The sequence below is a fragment of the Ranitomeya variabilis genome, chromosome 4 (assembly GCF_051348905.1).
Source record: "Ranitomeya variabilis isolate aRanVar5 chromosome 4, aRanVar5.hap1, whole genome shotgun sequence".
In the NCBI taxonomy this organism is placed as follows: domain Eukaryota; kingdom Metazoa; phylum Chordata; class Amphibia; order Anura; family Dendrobatidae; genus Ranitomeya; species Ranitomeya variabilis.
Window position 1 is genome coordinate 600074833 of NC_135235.1, and position 24065 is coordinate 600098897.

General features: G+C 44.2%; 1 protein-coding gene across 1 annotated transcript in view; it reads left to right on the top strand.

Moving 5' to 3' along the window:
- RNF114 (ring finger protein 114) overlaps nucleotides 1-16421 on the top strand; it is a 30411-nt gene extending 13990 nt beyond the window's left edge. Inside the window, exons 2-6 of the mRNA XM_077253232.1 lie at nucleotides 2230-2380; nucleotides 11796-11902; nucleotides 12131-12245; nucleotides 12324-12431; nucleotides 14030-16421. Of these exons, the coding sequence (XP_077109347.1) occupies nucleotides 2230-2380; nucleotides 11796-11902; nucleotides 12131-12245; nucleotides 12324-12431; nucleotides 14030-14095 (547 nt within the window). The 3' untranslated portion in view covers nucleotides 14096-16421. The remainder of the gene's footprint in view (nucleotides 1-2229; nucleotides 2381-11795; nucleotides 11903-12130; nucleotides 12246-12323; nucleotides 12432-14029) is intronic.
- The last annotated feature ends 7644 nt before the right edge of the window (nucleotides 16422-24065 follow it).

Consider the following 24065-nt stretch of genomic DNA (forward strand, 5'->3'; position numbering starts at 1 on the left):
AATGTAATATGTGTCAGAAAATTCTATCAATCAAAGATATGTTTACTTCTGTTGCTCCATTGGAGAGGCTTCCCCGATCTTGCAGCCAATTTTGGTTCACTGACCTCCAGCGATGATGTGCCCTCTCAGTATGTGGCTGCTGCAGCCAATCACGTATTTCAGCTGTCACGGAAATAGAAGGGCTATCCTGAGGATTGAAGAAGCCTTGTTGTGTGTCAAGTGTATACTGGAATTATTTATTTTAAATGTTTAATTGAATCTACACCAAAATCAGCATTCTGTATTTTTTTTTTTTTTTGCTCATCTTATGCACTTTAAGCAAGAATAACATTTATAAAAAGTGCATTCTTGTTGACTTTTATCCCTCTCCATCTAACTCTCTCTGGGGCTAGTGGCTGCTTTCATCCTCCCATGGCGACAGTGTTGCCTGTGCTCCATTTTAGGAGTGTTGGACCACAAACTTGTGCGACTGACATCACTGCCTGACGCGCTCCCTGCACTCATCAGCCCCCTTTGACCTGAGCCCTGCAGAAATGGCCACACTCCAGACGTGAGAGTGAAAAGCCTGGTCATTGATCACCCACGTGTAACGTTTCGGCTCTTTAGACTGTGAGCCTTTCTCAAGCCAAATGAACAATAGATCATTGTAAAGAAATATTTTAAATCCATAAAGACATTTCCGGAGAGGGGACATGTCACACTGACTTTGAACATATGGGATTAATTATAACTGGGGAAGTGAGAAAGAACTTACACTTCAACCTCCATTGAAGTAAGACTTTCTACAGTAAACAGGTAATTACAGCAGAGATCTGATCTGAGAACCAGACATCAAGCATAAGATTTGTTTATTCAAAGGTGGAGAAGTACACTTCTGAGGCAAGAGCTTCCTCTTTTCAAAGGACTGGTCGCAGACTTTCTGGAGCCAGTGGTCAATGATGAATATTGGGGCTTGCATCAAGTCGATACCTATGGGATATATATTTTCAACGTCGTAGTGAAGAGACTAACTTAACGCATGCACTCACATCACTGTAAGGCCAGCAGAACCCCTTCAACCTTTCGTGGAAAGGTAAAATAGCAATAGGAAACATGACTACAATATCTCCCGCCTAGGACCTCCAGTGGCGAAGGAATACAGAAAGTTGGAGATCTCATAATCTTGTAAAAGACCTAGCACATCCTCCATATAAGCTTATCAAGTGGAGGTATGTGGGTGTAACCTTGATCTGTGAGAAACAGCGCTGCGCTATTAAACCTTTGGAAATGGATTTATTAATGGCCGTCCTTCTGCTATCCTGGTGGCAGCGGTGGGATCTGCGTGACTCCCATTGCTGTAATCCTTGAAAGTCATGAATATCAAATTGCTGTGGGTGCGACACCTAGAACACCCACTCAACTAAGCACAACCAGCTGATCAGTCTGGAAGCTTGGTGTTGCACCCCCACGATGAGATATTAATGACCTACCCTAGGGATAGACCACCAACATTAAAGTAATGGACAACCCTTTTTAAGTTGTAGGCTTTGGCACAGGAGAGGCAAGTCTGATGGTGTTGATTCCCATTTACAAAGGGGGCAGGCACCTTGACACTGACAAATGAGCAAACCGTGTGCTATCTGATAAATAAGGGCCCCTGACAGATTATGTTGGCGGACATGTGGATGGGGCGATTGTAATCCAATCCTTTGGTTCTGCAGGCACACAAGCCGCTGCCGAGCGCTCCTGTGTTCTCTATTAGAGAGCCTCTGCCAGAAATCTCTGGATGCGGCTTATCTGTGGAGAACGAAAGGACCGGCAGTCTGAAATCAGACATGGCAGATGCTTATCTCTTCCGACCTAATCGATCGGGGGCCTCCCATACACATTAGACTGTTGGCCGAGACCGCCTATATCGGTGGGTTCAGCTGAGGTTAGGTGAGATGTATGAGGGGCTTCTGAGCTCATCTTTTCTCTCTAACCTGTCTGGTATTTGGATTCCAGCTCCCTCCCAGATTTTTCGACAATCTTTTTTGGAGCTCTGAAAAGCTTCTGTGTTTCAGGACTTTACTGTAGCCATATTGTTTGTCTCTTTATTTGTTTCTGGAATTCTAAGTCAGTGTTTTGTCGTCTGTCTTCCCAGTGATCTGCATGCTGGGAGTTGTTGTTTTACAAGCACAAATCACCGGTCAATCTATTGATGCAGACAAGTTTTCCTGTGTTTCTGATTCTTGTTTTTTTTCTCTGTAGATTTTGCTCCTCCTGCCACCAGCAGTGTATGAAGCAGAAAAGCCCCATCTGTGCTGTGTGCCGTTCTCCCCTAAGCCCCGGCAGGAAAGCCTCCGATCTGGAGAGGCAAATGCGGGACGTCCAGGCCTCCTGTAAAGGCTGTCATTTACAGGTGAGTGAATCAGAAAGTCCCGGATTGTGCCTATTGGGTTTCTCAGAGCGTGTCACCCTGTGACATACCTGTTGTTTACCTACATTATATTGCATCCTCCAGTCCCAATTCAGACTTCAAGATTTCCATTCTGGTTCCCCACCCCTGACATACACAGGCAATCCCTGCTTTTTTTGTGGCTGTGTAACAACGGCAACCTGTGGCAGTGGGGACTTAATCGTGTCACTGGAGCATCCGCGATACTCTGCGTACCCGAGCACCCTCGGCAAACTCGAGTAACGAGCGCCTGGGCTCATCACTATTTATGACCTGATAGAAAAAGCATGCATGCAGAGATCAAAAGGCAGCCCTTCATTGGGGGAGAGTGGAGGCAAGTGGGAGCCTCTTGACATGTGTGCGACTAGTGTTGAGCATTCCGATACTGCAAGTATCGGGTATCGGCCGATACTTGCTGTATCGGAATTCCGATACCGAGATCCGATATTTTTGTGGTATCGGGTATTGGTATCGAAACAACATTAATGTAAAAATGTGTAAAAGAAAGAATTAAAATAAAAAATATCGCTATACTCACCTCTCCGACGCAGCCTGGACCTCAGCGAAGGAACCGGCAGCGTTGTTTGTTTAAAATTCGCGCTTTTACTTGGTTACGTGAAGTCCCGGCTTGTGATTGGTCAGGGCGGCCATGTTGCCGGGACGCGGACCAATCACAGCAAGCCGTGACGAAATTACGTCACGGCTTGCTGTGATTGGTCCGCGTCCCGGCAACATGGCCGCCATTAACCAATCACAAGCCGTGACGTCACGGGAGGCTGGACTTGCGCGCTTTTTAAAAAGCGCGCGTGTCCAGCCTCCCGTGACGTCACGGCTTGTGATTGGTCCGCGTCCCGGCAACATGGCCGCCATTAACCAATCACAGCAAGCCGTGACGTAATTTCGTCACGGCTTGCTGTGATTGGTCCGCGTCCCGGCAACATGGCCGCCCTGACCAATCACAAGCTGGGACTTCACGTAACCAAGTAAAAGCGCAAATTTTAAACAAACAACGCTGCCGGTTCCCTCGCTGAGGTCCCGGCTGCGTCGGAGAGGTGAGTATAGCGATATTTTTTATTTTAATTCTTTCTTTTACACATTTATATGGTTCCCAGGGCCTGAAGGAGAGTTTCCTCTCCTTCAGACCCTGGGAACCATCAGGGATACCGTCCGATACATGAGTCCCATTGACTTGTATTGGTATCGGGTATCGGATTGGATCCGATACTTTCCGATACCGATACTTTCAAGTATCGGACGGTATCGCTCAACACTATGTGCGACTCCAGAAAGAAGTGTGTGAAACATTAGGCAGTACACAAAACCACTAAAATCAATTGGGAGCTTATTCAAAGTTTCTGATGTGGATTTCAGAGTACAAATCCCCTCTATAATTTGTAAAGCGCTGCGGAATATGTTGGCGCTATATAACTAAAATTATAATTATTATTATTGAATCTTTCTGAATCCTCTTCAAAAAACTGTGAATGTACCATTGGAGTGCTGACTGGTGCAGGTTGGAGTCGTACAAGTAGACTTTGCACCTATCAGACATTTGTGGCATATTCTCACAGGTGCTAATACCCCTTGTTCAGCCAGACATCTTGGGCCAAAAGAAGAAAACATCTAAAGTTGTGCTCCCCTGTCCTAAATCAGGGCCGTGGAGTCGGTAGGCTAAATTTCCGACTCCTCAATTTCCATGACACCGACTGTGACTCCGACTCCCTTATATATGGTTCATGTTTAAAGGGAACCTGTCACCCCCCCCCCCCCCAATGGGGGTTTGAAACTAAAAGAGCCACCTTGTGCAGCAGTAATGGTGCATTCTGACAAGGTGGCTCATTTAGTTATTGGTGCTGTAACTGCAGAAATAATCCGTTTTGTAATTTGTCCTACATACCTTTCTTCAGTCAAGGAGGCAGGCGTTTTCCCCCTGCTGCAGACGCCACACAGCCGTCACTCAGGTTCCCTTTAAGTGATAAATTTACTGTGGTAAAATGGTAACATCAGGCTTTTAATCATTATTATGATACAATAATCAAGCCATTTAGATAGAACATAAATTATATTTATTAGAATGCAACTTTAGAACAAAACTTTTTCATATTTACAATTTATTATACACTCTGAGGTAAGTGTTTCAACAAAAACTTACTGAATAACATTTGTGCAGTCTAATGAATTTGTTCTGAGAAATGGTATCGCCTCCATCATATCCTCCTTCATAGATGACCTCACATCTGATCTAATTATTTTAAGGCTAGAGAACAACCTCTCTTCACTAAATTGGGCTGGTGGCAAAGCAGTAACCACATGGGCAACATCTCTAACAATTTCAGGGTATGAAGGAATTGCCTCGTGCACAGTCAGTTTTGATGAACGATTGAACTCTTCTACTACTTTGAGAAGTGAAAAACGTTGCTGAAATATGGTCGATCTGTTTGCTATGGAGTGGAATCTTTTTCCCTGCAGCAACGCTTTGCCTGCTCCATGTCGTCCAAATACTTGTCGACATCAAACTCCTCATCTGATGAGGTTGAAGGAACGGCAGCAGCACTGTCAGGACCCGAGTTCTCTTGCTCTTGGCTGTCCTGTAGCTCATCCAAGTTGGAATCAATTTTAGAGGTTCTGGCAGAAATAGCCAATTTCCTCACTTTGCTAATCAGAGTTCCAGCATGTCCCTCTTGCAGACTATCTCTTATTGCCAGCTGCAGCGTGTGCACAACACAGCGCATGTGATGAATAGGAAAGAGGTGTGAAACCGCTTCAACAAGATCATCTAATTGTAAAGAATCATTTTGCTGTTCTTTACATAGTTACATAGTTATTAAGGTTGAAGGAAGACTGTAAGTCCATCTAGTTCAACCCATAGCCTAACCTAACATGCCCTAACATGTTGATCCAGAGGAAGGCAAAAAAAACCCCATGTGGCAAAGAGTAACTCCACCATGGGGAAAAAAAATCCTTCCCGACTCCACATACGGCAATCAGACTAGTTCCCTGGATCAACGCCTTATCAAGGAATCTAGTGTATATACCCTGTAACATTATACTTTTCCAGAAAGGCATCCAGTCCCCTCTTAAATTTAATTAATGAATCACTCATTACAACATCATACGGCAGAGAGTTCCATAGTCTCACTGCTCTTACAGTAAAGAATCCGCGTCTGTTATTATGCTTAAACCTTCTTTCCTCCAGACGTAGAGGATGCCCCCTTGTCCCTGTCTCAGGTCTATGATTAAAAAGATCATCAGAAAGGTCTTTGTACTGTCCCCTCATATATTTATACATTAAAATAAGATCACCCCTTAGTTTTCGTTTTTCCAAACTAAATAGCCCCAAGTGTAATAACCTATCTTGGTATTGCAGACCCCCCAGTCCTCTAATAACCTTGGTCGCTGTTCTCTGCTTTAGTAATATCTGTTTGTTCCTCCGTTATGGGAACAGGACTGTGGCCTTCCATCTCCAACATACTGAATGTGAAATGTTCTTCTAGCTGCTGTTCACCTTCATTATTCTCATTCATCAGTTTAATTGTACTTATCATGTTTGCAGCATTATCAGTTACACTAGCAAGAACCTGTTTTTTTAGTTCATAATCTTGCAGAACTTTTTCCACTAAGGTCTGGAGAAACTGGCTGCTGTGATGAGCTTTAGTATCTTTTACTGCCAGTTTCTTAGTAACATTTTTGTTGTTGTCACAAACATATTGAACATTGATAGCAAAATGGATCACTCTGTGACGTGTGCAGGCATCCATTTTAAGAAATACAAAGCGTCTCTTGAGAGTCTTTCAGATCTTCCTTTTGGTTAAGGGCTTCTTCATTCACTATTTTTTTTTTTAATACTTTCTCTTTCAAGAGAAACACCAAGTTTGTGGGCCATTTCTCCATTAACCCCTTTACCCCCAAGGGTGGTTTGCATGTTAATGACCGGGCCAATTTTTACAATTGACCACTGTCCCTTTATGAGGTTATAACTCTGGAACGCTTCAACAGATCCTGATGATTCTGACACTGTTTTCTCGTGACATATTGTACTTCATGATAGTGGTAAAATGTCTTTGATATTACCTGCGTTTATTTGTGAAAAAAAACGGAAATTTGGCAAATTTTGCAATTTTCCAACTTTGAATTTTTATGCTTAAATCACAGAGATATGTCACTCAAAATACTTAATAAGTAACATTTCCAACATGTCTACTTTACATCAGCACAATTTTGGGACCAAAATTTTTTTTTTTTGTTAGGGAGTTATAAGGGTTAAAAGTTGACCAGCAATTTCTCATTTTTACAACACCATTTTTTTGGGGACTACATCACATTTGAAGTCACTTTGAGGGGTCTATATGATAGAAAATACCCAAGTGTGACACCATTCTAAAAACTGCACCCCTCAAGGTGCTCAAAACCACATTTAAGAAGATTATTAACCCTTCAGTTTCACAAGAATTTTTGGAATGTTTTTAAAAAAAAAAAAAAAAAAAATGAACATTTAAATTTTTTTTTTCACACAAAATTTACTTCAGCTCCAATTTGTTTTATTTTACCAAGGGTAACAGGAGAAATTGGACCCCAAAGGTTGTTGTGCAACTTGTCCTGAGTACGCCGATACCCCATATGTGGGGGTAAACCACTGTTTGGGCGCATGACAGAGCTCGGAAGGGAAGGAGCGCCATTTGACTTTTCAATGCAAAATTGACTGGAATTAATAGGACGCCATGTTGCGTTTGGAGAGCCCCTGATGTGCTTAAACATTGAAACCCCCCACAAGTGACACCATTTTGGAAAGTAGACCCCCTAAGGAACTTATCTAGATGTGTGGTAAGCACTTTGACCCACCAAGTGCTTCACAGAAGTTTATAACGCAGAGCCGTGAAAATAAAAAATTCTTTTTTTTTTTCCTCAAAAATTATTTTTTAGCTCCCAGTTTTGTATTTTCCCAAGGGTAACAGAAGACATTGGACCCCAAAAGTTGTTGTGCAATTTGTCCTGAGTACGCTGATACCCCATATGTGGGGTGGGGGGACCACCGTTTGGGCGCATGGCAGAGCTCGGAAGGGAAGGAGCGCCGTTTGGAATGCAGACTTGGATGGATTGGTCTGCAGGTGTCACGTTGCATTTGCAGAGCCCCTGATGTACCAAAACAGTAGAAACCCCCCACAAGTGACATATTGGAAACTAGACCCCCCGAGGAACTTATCTAGATGGGTTGTGAGAACTTTGAACCCACAAGTGTTTCACTACAGTTAATAACGTAGAGCCATGAAAATAAAACATTTCTTTTTTTGTAGCCCTAAACCTAGCTCCAACCCCAACCCTAGCCCCAATGGGAAAATGGAAATAAATACATTTTTTTTAATTTTATTATTTTTCCCTAACTAAGGGGGTGATGAAGGGGGATTTGATTTACTTTTATAGCGGGTGTTTTAGCGGATTTATGATTGGCAGCTGTCACACACTAAAAGACGCTTTTTATTGCAAAAAATAGTTTTTGCGTCTCCACATTTTGAGAGCTATAATTTTTCCATATTTTGGTCCACAGAGTCATGTGAGGTCTTGTTTTTTGCGGGACGAGCTGACGTTTTTATTGGTACCATTTTCGGGCACGTGGCATTTTTTGATCGCTTTTTATTCCGATTTTTGTGAGGCACAATGACTAAAAACCAGCTTTTCATGAATTTCTTTTGGGGAAGGCGTTTATACCGTTCTGCATTTTGGTAAAATTGATAAAGCAGTTTTATTCTTCGGGTCAGTACGATTACAGCGATTCCTCATTTATATCAATTTTGTTTTATGTATTAGTGCTTTTATACGATAAAAACTATTCTATATAAAAAATAATTTTTGCATCACTTTATTCAGCGGGCTATAACTTTATTTTTTCGCTGATGACACTGTATGGCGGCTCGTTTTTTTGCGGGAGAAGACGTTTTCAGGGGTACCATGGATAGTTTTATCTTTTTTTTTGATCCTTTGTTATTCCACTATTTTTTCCGCGGTATGATAATAGTGTTGTTTTTTGCCTCGTGTTTTTTTTTTTTTTTTTTGTGACTGTGTTCACTGAAGGGGTTAACTAGTGGGACAGTTTTATAGGTCAGGTCGTTACGAACACGGCGATACTAAATATGTGTACTTTTATTGTTTTTTTTATTTAGCTAAAGAAATGTATTTATTGGAACAATATTTTTTCTTTATTTAGGAATTTTTTTATTTTTATTTTTTACACAAATATATATATATATATATATCTTTTTTACAGCTTACAATATAATCCCGATTTTCGCATACAAAAAAAATAAATAAATAAAATTGAAAAAAAACCTAAAAAATGCAGAATTTAGGACAGGGCAGTGGAGTCGGAGTTGGTATAAAACGGACCGACTACTAAAATATATAATAAATTGGGTACAGTAGTTCAATGAAGTTTGTGGGGAATATTTTTTTCAGAAGAATTTGGTAAAGATATGAAATGTCCTATAAAGGTCTGTCCTACTCCTGATCTAAGGTCTATACTTTTAGCTGAGATGAATCTGTGCTGCAGTTTAGGTTCATGATAAGTAGGGGGGGGGGGACATCACACTATAGTGTAAGATCGCTGATCTGACACTTTGCACAGCACTGTGTCAGATCGGTGATCTGACAGGCAGTGCTCCTGGCTTACCAGCGTCTGCTCTGAGCAGGCGCTTGTAAGCCACCTCCCTGCAGGACCCGGAAGCAGCCCCACGGCCATTTTGGATCCGGGGCCTGCAGGGAGAAGGAGGTAGGAGACCCTCGGAGCAACGCGATCACATCGCGTTGCTCCGAGGGTCTCCGGGAAGCACACAGGGAGCCCCCTCCCTGCACGATGCTTCCCTATGCTGCCGGAATGCTGCGATCATGTTTGATCGCAGTGTTCCAGGGGTTAATGTGCCAGGTGCGGTCCGTGACCGCTCTTGGCACAGTGTCGGATGTCAGCTGTGATAGTCAGCTGTCACCCGGCCGCGATTGTCCGCTCTCCTGCATATGACGTACTATCCTGTCGGTGGTCATATGGGCCCACCCCACCTCGACGGGATAGTACGTCTAATGTCAGAAAGGGGTTAAGAGCTGTAAAAGCTGGTCATGCAAATAATGATATTGGTACACAATCCTTCACAACAAGCTCGATGATCTGTCTTTCAAACACCTCTTCTGTCATTGTTGCAGTAATTTTGTCACTTACAAAATATTTTGTAACTGATGTTTGAGACGCTCTTTCCTCCTCCATTGACTAACGGGAAGTGCTTGTCTCAAGGTTCTTGGTGCTGCTGTGATTTTTTTCAATCACAGCTTTGTAAATTTATGGGTAGCAGCGTTGTAAATGTCTTAGATTGGAAGCTCTTGAAGGAGCATTTTTATCACTGCCTTAGTATGCACTGATTTTGGCATCACAGCATTTGTTTTCATCTGGGTCACTTATACACTGACACACAAAATGTTTGTTATCTTAGGCACTGTAAAATGCTCAAATACAGCTGACTTCATGAGATGCTTCTTAGACATTTTGTAATTATGTAAATTCGCTCCCAAAATATTTTTGTCCTGCAAAAAAAGGTATATTGTAATTCTTGCAAGAATAGGGGATCACGCACTGTATAATTTAGGATATAAATAAAACAATCTTTGCATAAATCAATAGGACAGATAAGTATAAAGTTTGTAAAAATATGTTAGATAGCTTTATGCTGAACTTTCAATGTCAAGTTTGTCTCAGTGTACAGCTCACTAAATGCTTCACATCATATTTCTTCACAGTCTATGAAGAGGGGAGGAGGGAGCATGTTTGTGCTGAATCATATTGCAGACCACACACACTAATATATGTTCTCATCGATCCTGTTACTGTATTACTGAATTTGAGATGTTAGAAAAGTTTTTCCCCTTATATTCTATGTATAGTGTATATAAGTCATCAGGGCAGCTAATTTCTCCAAACATGAGCTAAGAGGGAAAACAAACTAAAACATCAAGCATACAGAGACAGCATATACTGGACTTATGGATTTATCAGTTTATTGAAAGTTTAGATATGCTTTAGGAAGCAGTTACCTTCTTTAATCTTGCTTTCCTGTTCACTCCAGAAGTTCTGAGATGAATGCAGGCTTTCTTCCATGTGTTTGTTATTTTTTCCCCTTATCTGTAGAGGAGGAGCCTCCCTACTTATCATGAACATAAACTGCAGCACAGATTCATCTCCGCTAAAAGTATAGACCTTAGATCAGGAGTAGGACAGACATTTATAGGACATTTCATATCTTTACCAAATTCTTCTGAAAAAAATATTCCCCACAAACTTCATTGAACTACTGTACCCAATTTATTATATATTTTAGTAGTCGGTCCGTTTTATACCAACTCCGACTCCACTGCCCTGTCCTAAATTCTGCATTTTTTAGGAGATGTTCAAAGGTGTTTTTTAATTTTATTTTTATTTTTTGTATGCGAAAATCAGGATTATATTGTAAGCTGTAAAAAAAAATAAATAAATATAGATATAGAGATAGATAGATAGATAGATAGATATAGATAGAGATAGATAGCGAGAGAGATATAGATAGATAGATATATGGACTTGTATGGTTTATTGCATATCTAGTGGTTGTGCCATAAATGTATGAGGTAGGAGCACCCCTTAAAGCTGGCCAAATCGCCGGTTACGCCAGGATCAGATATTGGGGCAAGCAGTCTGGCAGCGGCTTACTCCACTCTCCCCTTACAGAATGCTTGGCTCAGTGCAGCGAGGGGGGATTAGGAGAGATACACCACACAGACTGATACATAATGGAGTGTTCTAATCTCTTGTCTTTTTAAAGGGGTTTTCCGTTTTTGGAAAACACCTGTCCTCTGGCTGCAGTTTGTTTAAAAAAAGAAAAAAAAAAAAGGCACACACTATCCTTTACTTTCCCTCCCGGGATCCAGCACTGGACCCCCGCTGCTGCTCGTGGTGGTCTGCTGCCAATGACTAAACTCAGCGGTCAGCTCACTGATTAGCTGCAGCGCTGCCAGCGTGACTACATCCCTGGTCGGCGAGTGGAGCTAATTAATGTGTATGGCCAGCTGTAGGATCCATACAAGGTTAGCGATATATTAATAAGCCGCTCATAGGGAGGATGGGTGTAAATGAGGTGACGTTTTGGGTTTTCTTATCTCTAGAAATGTATTCTCTGATCTCGCTGATTTCTCCATGTGTAGCATCGGTCAGGCCTGAGTTCCCCTTGAGGCTAAGTTGATTTGAGATGATTAATTGTGAAAGAAAGTTCTGGACTTTCCTCGTTTTTTGTTTCTTTAATTAAATGAGGGGGACTTCCAGCCACGTCGTCTTCTGGTTGCCTGACTGCTCACGAGTTCCTTCTCGTTACAGATGGCCCTATCAAACATGCGAAGCCACTCTGCCACTTGTTCCAAATACGACAGCTACGTCATGGAGGGGATTAAGTCAGTGAAGAAGGAGCAGCCGCAAGTTGTCAGGTAAGTCACGGCCTGCAAGACTAATCCCGGAAGTGCAGTGGACCCGTGAGTATTACCAGATGAGTGTGTGGCATCCCCATGCCTAAAAAATGGCTGTGTACACTGCCAACCCTATACCTATGTCTGCGGCCCCGCTGTGCCCCACCCAGGGAGCAGCGTATATGACATATCCCTGAAGTGCATTACTTCTAATGCTCCATAAAGCATCCCTTCTGTTTTTTCTTGCAGCGATGTCCCAAACCGTTTCACCTTTGTGTGTCCATATTGTCGGCAGCAAAACCTGGATCAAGAGGGTTTGGTGGACCATTGCAATAAAAGCCACTTCTCTGATCCCACCCCAGTGGTAAGGCCTCCAATTCTTGCCATAGCCCTACGTATGCCCCCTGCCCATCTACCACCTCACCCGTATTCTCTCTCTTAGGTTTGCCCTATTTGTGCCTCCATGCCCTGGGGAGATCCAGGCTACAGAAGCGCTAATTTCATGGAGCACATCCACCGCCGTCACAGGTTCTCGTACGATACGTTTGTGGTTAGTAAATCTATTATCATGCTCATAAGAACAGACTGTGAGTAACAGCGCTGCACTATTAAACCCTCGGACATGGATTTATTAATGACCGTCCAACTCTGTAATTGTGACGGAAATGTTGCCCTGTCCTTTAGGCTGACTAATGTCACCTACTATAGTGCGCTCAATAAGAGATTAATGTTCCTCTGCTGCCCCCTGGTGGAATTACTGGTGAATGACTCCGCTCTCCGCTAAGTTACCTAGAAATGCAGAGTATTATTTGAAAGCAATTTTATGTATATAGAACTTGGGATAAATTTAATTTGCAGTCTTTATGAGTAAATTCCTTGCCTAACTAACCTGTATAATGTTGTTCATTAAATCGATGTTAAAAAAAAATAAATAAAAAAGCACTTTTATAAGGCCTGCTTTTCCTATGCTCTGCTTCAGAGGTGCACTGTGCATGACCGGAAGCTATCTTCTGAACTTCAGGTCATGAGCAGTGTGCCTCTGAAGTCGGGAAGTGTACTCCCGGCTACATAAGCACATCCCTAATTAGCATAGGAAAATGGGGACATTATAAATGCTTTTTTTAAAACCTTGATTTAACTGAATACCATTACACAGGGCTGGTTAGGCAGGGACTAATGTTACTCATACTTAGGTGAAGGCTGCTGGGTTGGAGGGCATGGGGGACCTGACAGGTTCACTTTAAAGGGTTGATATTGACTTTCAGGATTGCTACTTCCAATAGGTGGTGATGGTTCTTTTCTAGTGATGAGCGAATATACGCGTTACTCGAGATTTCCCGAGCATGCTCGGGGGTCCTTTGAGTATTTTTTAGTGCTCGGAGATTTAGTTTCCATCTCCGCAGCTGAACGATTTACATCTGTTAGCCAGCATAAGTACATGTGGGGGCTGCCTGGTTGCTAGGGAATCCCCACATCTCGAGTAACGAATATATTCGCTTATCACTATTTTCCTCTAGACTATTGGCACATAGGATAAGACTGCTGCTCACATGGATGAGACTACATGTCGGTGTAAAGCAGCTTGCACTGTTTGTGATAAGTGTGCAGGGAGACTTTGGGGTGTTGGGCTCACTCCTACACTTATGTTATATATTTTATCCCACAGTTTAATATTTCCTGCCTGGGTAGTGACAACAGGGTGGAGCTTGATGTTTTTGTATTTTCTCTTTTCAGCAACTTCTGCCTTGTTTTTTGCTGCTCTATCTCCCCCTAGTGGTGGTTATGGGGAATTACAATAACTTTTGCATTCCTGGTAGTGATGAGGGAACGTGCTCTGATTAGTTGTTATTCCAGCATACTCGGGTGCTAACTGAGTGTCTTCGACGTGCTAGAAAAATGATGAGTAGCCGCCGTTGCATGTCTCGCGGCTGTTCGACAGCAGCAGCACACTCGGGGATTACCTAATGAACGAGATGTCCCTGCCTGTGTTGCAGCTGTCGAATAGCTGCGAGACATGTAACGGCGGAGACTGGAGCATAGTATTGGAGCATGCTGAAGACACGCTGTTAGTACATGACTCTGATAACCTCTTATCCGGGCACGCTCGCTCATCACTCATTCCTGGCTCGTTCCCTTCCTCTCTTGCAGGATTACAGCGCTGATGAGGACGACATGATGCGTGAGGCCCTGGTCCGATCCCTAACGGACAATTGAGAATGGAGATGATGGAAGAATGGCACCCACTGCCTGACTCCACTCCTTACTGCTCCTCCCGTTCCCCGGATAGGCTGCTGACCAGCTGAAAGTGACTCTTCCGTTTAGGCATTGAACTGGGGTGCGGTGTGTCCAGGTTATAGATGTCTCTGTATGTCAATCGTTTTCACTGTCGATCATGAGGATGATGAGCCTCTCGATCACTATAGCTGCCGCCCTTCCCTTCATATAATATTCTGTTATAACGACATTGTACAGGTTTCTATGTGTATTCATGTATTTTGTAGGCAGGGAGATAAGTCTTTGTAGAACCGCTGGATTTTATATCAGATTACTTACCAGCTTTCAGTTGGAAGTTTTTTTTCCTCATTATCATTGTTTTATTACATCAATGTGGTTTTACTTAATATCATATTTTCTCGTACTCCATTGAATGTGGGTCTCCAGTCTGAGTTCTTCATGTGCAACCTCAGGGTGGGATATGTCAGCGTATTTCCTTTTCCCGTTTTTTGCCTCCTGGGTTTTCTATAGGGAAACTACTGCTGTTTGTATGAGCAGAAAATCATGGGGCCGCAATTCTACTTTGAGGGTTATCTCGTGTGCACAACGTCTGTCCACGTGACCAATTTGGGACTGCTGAACCCCCACCATATTATCTCTCAAGACCTTTAATTATGACATAGCTGCCCACTTGTAGTAATACACGTTCTATGTGACTGCCCGCAGCTTCCCCGTCTGCATGCCCATCCAATGCAGCACCCACTGTAGTGCACTGCCGGTCTCTGCATTCATCCCAGCCCCACTGTACACAGCAAACTTGTGAAATGGCAGGTGATACTGTAGTAATTGTCATTCCCCCCCTCTCCGATGGAGGTGAAACCCCTTTTAAAGAGCCAAGTCCACTTTTTTTCATGTTGTTGCAGCAGACCATGAATAGGTTATATATGTCTGTATTCCCATTTTTGTCCTCTAAGGCCACATTCACACATCGTTATATTCGTCTGATTACGGACTGTGACTCACGGACTGCCCGCATGGCTGCTGACCCAAACTTCACAGCCTCATAAAAGCCTCGGAAACCATCTAGTTCAGGTTTGTCAATCGCTGCCCAACCTCTGACACACAGATTGGCGGATATGGCCTTAGACTTTTGGGGAAAAAAAAATATATATTTTTTTTTCTTGAATATCTCCATAATGGCTGATGGTAGGGTCACATTGTTCCATTTAAAACCCCTTCAGAGATTGTCACGGATTTTTTTTCTTTTCAGAAAGGTCTTTGTATATCGTGACTATACTGGAGAAAGGGGGGGAAATGCAAAAATAAATCTTAGTTCAGTCATTTTACTAGAGTAAATGCATCCACGAAGAGTTTGGTACAGTTGTACTCCACCACTGAGGTGGCGTTACATCACTGGCTGGGGGAATTCGCTCCCATGAGGGTCATTTTGTTTTATGCTATTGGTTTTTATTTACTTTAACTAGGTTTTTTTTTTTTTTTTTTGGACAAATTTGTTTTATCATACACTGAAACAGTTTTACTGCAAAACGGAAAAGGATGAAATGCCAAATAATCGCACAAAAACCAATCACCCTTGGGGGGGTAAAGTCTGTCCATTTGTGACTCAATTCCTCACCTTTTTAATATCTGATCGCTGTCCTTGAACATTCATTGCTTACAGCCAGGGTCTGCAAATTTGTAGAGATGTAATATTTCTCACAGCTGAGTCTATAACAATGTGTCCATGAAGAGGACAGAGCTGCATCTAAAGGATCATGGGAATACACTTCCGGTCAAAATTGGGGAGATTTTTTTGTTTTTTTTAAAACCTTCCTTCGCACCAACTGATCACCTGGTTAGGAAATGGCTGAATTAAAAATGTAACTTGTGGCAACCATTATTAACCTGCCCCTACCCCATTTCTACATCACTATAACTGCTATCTGTTAAGTAACGTTAACTCTTTAGAGCCCTTTAAGGAGTGTGAATGCATTTTGCTCTACCTCCTCTGCGCTCTGGTCTTCGCAGCATTTACATGTAGTCCTGTCTCTGTGAGTCATTTCTTTTTCTCAGGTGCCAATCTGTCAACTTTAATTTATATATTTTTTTTAATCATAAAACTTCAGTAACCATGAACATAAGCCCAGGCACATCTTATTTTTCCCCTTTTGCTGATTTCTTGCACTGCTTCCAGGTCAACCTCAGAAAACTTCTCTCTGTCACTTTTATTATTTATGCAAATAAATGCATCAGGTGATTTACATAAATTTTCCAAAATAATACTTGTAATTCTGAGCAGCAATAAAGCACTTGGAGGAATCGCCAAGCTGTGTCCGTTTCATGTGTCTGTAGGCTCCACGTCATAAAATGTGGCCATGATTGAACCATTACCTGAAATATGGGGCATGCACAGGAAGAGCCGGATGACCACGGTTGTGGCTACCATTATACTGCCACAGGGGCTGATTGCTTTGCATCTTATTTTCCCCAGTCTCTTGTGATTATCACCCCCTCCACCCAGTCTGCAGGGATGAGTGAGAGTTTGGCATCTACCTGAGACTTGGATGAGCTGTGCACACCATTAGTAATTGTGCTGGTGTTATGTATCCAAGGGACAAGAATTTAAAAAATAACCCGATCCTTAACCCCTTTCTGACCTCGGACGGGATAGTACGTCCGAGGTCAGATACTGCGCTTTGATGCAGGGCTCCGGCGGTGAGCCCGCATCAAAGCCGGGACATGTCAGCTGTTTTGAACAGCTGACATGTGCCCGCAATAGCGGCGGGTGAAATCACGATTCACCCACCGCTATTAACTAGTTAAATGCCGCTGTCAAACGCAGACAGTGGCATTTAACCGGCGCATCTGGCCGGAAATTAGCACATCGCCGACCCCGTCACATGATCGGGGGTCAGCGATGCGTCAGAATGGTAACCATAGAGGTCCTTGAGACCTCTATGGTTACTGATCCCCGGTAGCTGTGAGCGCCCCCCTGTGGTCGGCGCTCATAGCAAGCCTGCAATTCAGCTGCATAGCAGCGATCTGATGAACGCTGCTATGTAGCAGAGGCGATCGAGTTGTGCCAGCTTGGTATCGCCGCGTTCAGAATCGCCCGATCTATCAATTAAAAAAAAAAAGGATTAACCTGATCGCTAAACGGCGTAGCGATAAAAAAAATAAAACGCCAGAATTGCGTTTTTTTGGTCGCTGCGACATTGCATTAAAATGCAATAACAGGCGATCAAAAAACGTATCTGCACCAAAATGGTTTCATTAAAAACGCCAGCTCGGCACGCAAAAAATAAGCCCTCAACCGACCCCAGATCATGAAAAATAGAGACGCTACGGGTATCGTAAAATGGCACAATTTTTTTTTTTTTTTTTTTTTTTAGCAAAGTTTGGAAATTTCATAATTCATAATGACAGGTCAGTTTTAGCATTTAGCGAACCTAGCAAAACAGCCAAACAAAAAACAAGTGTGGGATTGCACTTTTTTTTTTTTTTGCAATTTCACCGCACTTGGAATTTTTTCCCGTTTTCTAGTACACGACATGCTAAAACCAAGGATGTCATTCAAAAGTACAACTTGTTTCGCCAAAAATAAGCCCTCACATGGCCAAATTGACGGAAAAATAAAAAAGTTATGGCTCCAGGAAGGAGGGGAGCGAAAAACGAACACGGAAAATCCCAAGGTCATGAAGGGGTTAATCTACGACTGAATGGATGATTCTTCTGCTCCAGATTCCACATATTGTACCTGTCATAGCCCTCACGTGCAGGCCTAAATTGTGCGTCTCAGAAGGCTGCTCCTCCATGGCGTCTCACCACATGCAATTATTTTCACATGTCCAAGTTTCACATATGTATTCGTGTTTTTTTTTTTTTTGTTTGTTTTTCATACACAAACCAATATTGTCTGAGTCTTTGCACATGCTGCATTAAAGTTGCCAATTTGTTTTGTTTTTTTGAAGACCCATTTACTCAAACAGATTGCAAACATGCCATCTGAGCTGCCTCTGTGCCCATGTTGAGTATTTGCATCTGAAATTTTGGCATCAAAAACAGATCTCTGGGAAGGAAAAAACTGTGCGTAAAATTGGTGCAGGTTTTGATGCAATTTTTGCATGCGGTTTTTGATGCGCTCCCCCCCCCCCCCCCCCCCCCCCAAGTCATCTGGATGGGAGAATGCTGTAAGGGTATGTTTCCACGTTCAGGATTGCATCAGGATTTGATTTTTTTTTATGCGGATTTGTGTTTTTGTAAGCTCAATAAAGATATACAAAAAAAAAGAATTGTGATGTCATTTCTTGTCCAACCTCTTCATTTACATACTCCATTGAAGAATATACACATACAGCTAGATAGATAGATACGTTAGATGGATACAATAGATAGATACGATACATAGCTATCATATCTATCTATGGATCTATCGTATTTATCTATGGTATCTATATATCGATATATAATCTATTATCTACTGATATACAGTACAGACCAAAAGTTTGGACACACCTTCTCTTTAAAGATTTTTCTGTATTTTCATGACTGAAAATTGTACATTCACACTGAAGCATCAAAACTATGAATTAACACATGTGGAATTATGTACTTAACAAAAGTGTGAAACTGAAATTATGTCTTATATTCTAGGTTCTTCAAAGTAGCCACCTTTTGCTTTGATGACTGCTTTGCACACTCTTGGCATTTTCTTGATGAGCTTCAAGAGGTAGTCACCGGGAATGTTCCTCCAACAATCTTGAAGGAGTTCCCAGAGATGCTTAGCACTTGTTGGCCCTTTTGCCTTCACTCTGCGGTCCAGCTCACCCCAAACCATCTCGATTGGGTTCAGGTCTGGTGACTGTGGAGGCCAGGTCATCTGGCGTAGCACCCCATCACTCTCCTTCTTGGTCAAATAGCCATTACACAGGCTGGAGATGTGTTTGGGGTCATTGTTCTGTTGAAAAATAAATGATGGTCCAACTAAACACAAACCGGATGGAATAGCATGCCGCTGCAAGATGCTGTGGTAGCAATGCTGGTTCAGTATGCCTTCATTTTTTAATAAATCCCCAACAGTGTCACCAGCAAAGCACCCCCACACCATCACACCTCCTCCATGCTTCACGGTGGGAACCAGGCATGTAGAGTCCATCCGTTCACCTTTTCTGCGTCGCACAAAGACAGTGGTGGAACCAAAGATCTCAAATTTGGACTCATTAGACCAAAGCACAGATTTCCACTGGTCTAATGTCCATTCCTTGTGTTCTTTAGCCCAAACAAGTCTCTTCTGCTTGTTGCCTGTCCTTAGCAGTGGTTTCCTAGCAGCTATTTTACCATGAAGGCCTGCTGCACAAAGTCTCCTCTTAACAGTTGTTGTAGAGATGTGTATGCTGCTAGAACTCTGTGTGGCATTGACCTGGTCTCTAATCTGAGCTGCTGTTAACCTGCGATTTCTGAGGCTGGTGACTAGGATAAACTTATCCTCAGAAGCAGAGGTGACTCTTGGTCTTCCTTTTGTGGGGTGGTCCTCATGTGAGCCAGTTTCTTTGTAGCGCTTGATGGTTTTTGCCAGTGCACTTGGGGACACTTTCAAAGTTTTCCCAATTTTTCAGACTGACTGACCTTCATTTCTTAAAGTAATGATGGCCACTCGTTTTTCTTTACTTAGCTGCTTTTTTCTTGCCATAATACAAATTCTAACAGTCTATTCAGTAGGACTATCAGTTGTGTATCCACCAGACTTCTGCACAACACAACTGATGGTCCCAACCCCATTTATAAGGCAAGAAATCCCACTTATTAAACCTGACAGGGCACACCTGTGAAGTGAAAACCATTCCCGGTGACTACCTCTTGAAGCTCATCAAGAGAATGCCAAGAGTGTGCCAAGCAGTCATCAAAGCAAAAGGTGGCTACTTTGAAGAACCTAGAATATAAGACATAATTTCAGTTGTTTCACACTTTTTTGTTACGTACATAATTCCACGCACGCTACGCTACCGAGTGCCGGCGGCAGTGCCGGGTATTAAGATGCGAGACTCGTCCGAGTTTCTCTCATGTGTGATCATGGCCTTAAATAAAGACACACACACACACACACACACACACACACACACACACACACACACACACACACACACACACACACACACACACTCTGCGTTAGGCCGGGGTCACACTCGCGAGAAACACAAGGCTCTCACTTCAATACCCGGCACTGCCACTGGCACTCGGGAGCGGAGCTTGCGGCTGCATGTATTTCTATGCAGCTGAACATTCCGGTCCCAAGTGCCCGCGGCAGTGCCGGGTATTGACGCCGGCCTTAAACGCAATATGTTTAAAAAAAAAAAAAAAATGGCTTGGGCTACCGCGCAATTTTCTACGCCAGAGAGGGAAAGCCAGCGCCTGGGGGAACTGATGTTTGTAGCCTGGGAAGGGGTTAATACCCATGGAGCTTCCCAGGCTATGAATATCAGCCTGCAGCTGTCTGCGTAGCCTTTATTGGCTATAAAAATAGGGAGACCCTGCCCCCCCAAAAAAAATGACGTGGGGTCCCCCTATATTTTATAGCCAGAAAGGCTATGCAGACAGCTGCGGGCTGATATTCATAGCCTAGAGAGGGGCCATCAATATTGCCACCCCAGAAATGGTACATCTGTAAGATGCGCCAATTCCGGCACTTAGCCCCTCTCTTCCCACTCCCCTGTAGCGGTGGGATATGGGGTAATAAGGGGTTAATGTCACCTTGCTAATATAAGGTGACATTAAGCCCGGTTAGTAATGGAGAGGCGTCAATAAGACGCCTATCCATTACTAATCCTATTGTAGTGAAAGTGTAAAAAAAAAAATAGACACAGCCAGAAAAAAAGTATTTTATTATTGTTAATTTCACTATACTTGCCATACTTGAGCGCCTGCAAAAAAAGTAAAAATAAACCAACCGTATACTTTGCGCCGTAGTCCAATTAATAACGAATGTCCCACGACGATCTCCTCTATAGAACAGTGACATCGGGTGATGACACCGCTCTATAGGCTCTCCAGTGACACACTGACAGGAGACAATGGCTCCTGCAGTGTGTCACTGAGGTTACCTTAATTCAGAGTCTCACTTTATGGCAAAACTGTGTGGGAAAATTCCCACACAGCAGTGCCACAAGTGAGACTAGGGACTATTTTCTCACAGGGGCGGAGGAATACATTGTGGTAGGATACCTTCCATCATTGTATTCCTGGAGCTCCTGGAGAGGTCACATCAGCTGATGTGGCTGCTCTCCACGGGAGATCGTCGTGGGGCACTCGTTTTAATTGGATATCTGTGGATCAGGGAGTATATGTCCGTTTACGCGGGTCTGCCGCCTGTGTGTTTTACCACATAGTGGAGACAGGATTTCATGAAATCCCCTCCACTATGCTGTAACAGCTGGATGCTGCGTGTTTGACGCTGCGTGTTTGACTCAGCGGCTCTACGCAGCGTCAAACACGCAGCGTTTCCTGAACGTGGAAACATACCCTAAAAGTGACATGCTGCAGATTTGTGTCGTAACAAAAACCGCTTTGAGGGTCCAAATAAGGAATGTGTACAGGGGATTTCAGGAATCCCATTCATTTTGCTTGTACTGTGAAGTACAGCACTTTGGTGCCGAAATTTCTGCTGCAAAAACTGGTGTACATCCCGTAAGGACTCGTTCAGATGTTCTATCAGTCTGTGCCGTCCGTATGAACAACAGGCAGCATAGGGACCAATGCAAGTCAACGTGGTTGGTTTTGCACATTGACCAATGGTCTACCAGTGAAAAAAACATAAAACTTGCGGCATGCTCCACTTTGATCCGTTTTTTTTTGCTTACGAGGTCTATCCATGCGTTTTACAGAACTTGTATCGTCCATGTCTGTGTTCCCCCCCCCCCCCCCCCCCCTCTTTCCTGTCAGGGGTGAACCTAGCCACACTGCTGCCAGAGGCGAACTTCAAAACGGTGCCCCCCCCCAAACACATATACAGTACAGCCCCCCAATAAGGCTCCCATCTCGTATACAGTTCCCCCCATACCTTACATGGGTGATAACTATTGTACATTCTACAATAGGTCATAAATCAGACAGTATAGTCCTCTCTACAGTATTCTGGGCACCTCAATGCTTCATACAGAATTATGAGCGCCATATATTGCTCCATACAGTATAATGGCCACACATGATGCTGCATACTGTATAATGGCCCCACATGATGCTCCATACTGTATAATGGCACTACATGATGCTCCATACTGTATAATGGCCGCATCCATGCTGTAGAACGGCCACACATGATGCTCCATACTGTATAATGGCCCCACATGATGTTCCATACTGTATAATGGCCCCACATGATGCTCCATACTGTATAATGGCAACACATGATGCTCCATACTATACAATGACCACACATGATGCACCATACTGTATAATGGCCACACACAGTGCTCCATACTGTATAATGGCCGCACATGCTACTGCGTACCGTTTAATGGCCACACATAGTTACTCCTACACACGCGGCTCCGCTCCATACACCTCATACACACCCGACTCTCTCCGTACGCCTCATACACATGCAGCTCCGCTCCGTACACCTAATACACACCAGGCTCCGCTCCGTACACCTCGTACACATGCGGCTCCGCCCCTTACACCTCGTACACACGCGGCTCCGCTCCGTACACTTCATACACACGCAGCTCCGCTCCGTGCACCTCATACACACCCGGCTCTGCTCCATACACCTAGTACACACCCGGCTCTGCTCCGTACACCTCATCCACATACAGCTCCGCTCCGTACACCTAATACACACCCGTCTCTGCTCCGTACACCTCATACACACACGGCTCCACCTACCTCATGCACACGCTGCTCCGCACACCTCATACACATGGCTCTGCTCCATACACCTCACACACACGGCTCCGCTCCGTACACCTCATACACACATGACTCCGCTCACCTCATACACGGCTCCGCTCCGTATACTTCATACACACACGGCTCTGCTCCGTACACCTCATACACACACGGCTCTGCTCTGTACACCTCATACACACACGGCTCCGCTCCGTACACCTCATCCACACGCGGCTCCGCTCACCTTATACACACACTGCTCCGTACACCTCACACACATGGCTCAGCTCACCTCATCCACACACACTGCTCCGCACACCTCATCCACGCGTGGCTCCGCTCCGTACACCTCATCCACGCGTGGCTCCGCTCCGTACACCTCATCCACACGCGGCACCGCTCCATACACGTCATCCACATGGAGCTCCGCTCCGTACACCTAATACATACTCGGGTCCGCTCCGTACACCTCATCCTCACGCGGCTCCGCTCCGTACACCTCATCCACGCGCGGCTCCGCTCCGTACACCTCATCCACGCGCGGCTCCGCTCCGTACACCTCATCCACGCGCGGCTCCGCTCCGTACACCTCATCCACGCGCTGCCCCGCTCCGTACACCTCATCCACGCGCTGCCCCGCTCCGTACACCTCATCCACGCGCTGCCCCGCTCCGCACACCTCATCCACGCGCTGCCCCGCTCCGCACACCTCATCCACGCGCTGCCCCGCTCCGCACACCTCATCCACGCGCGGCTCCGCTACATCCACACTGTAAACCCCTCCTGACCCCACACATAAGGTAGCTTACCATGGCAACCAGCACAGAAGAGTCCTGCAATCCATGGAGGTCCCGATCATGTGACCCCTGACTCCTCCCCTCCTGTGACCTCATCACAGGTTCTGTGCGCACAGAGCAGCCAATAGGTTGTGGGTTGTGATCAGGGGCGCGCGCACTGCATTAGGGACACTCAGCAAATGTCAGGGATTATGAAGAGTCGGCACCACATGTTCTGACCGCCGCTCTGCCGCCCCCTGTCTTTCAGTGAGGACTGCCGCCTGAAGCAAAGGGCTCAACTTGCCTCATGA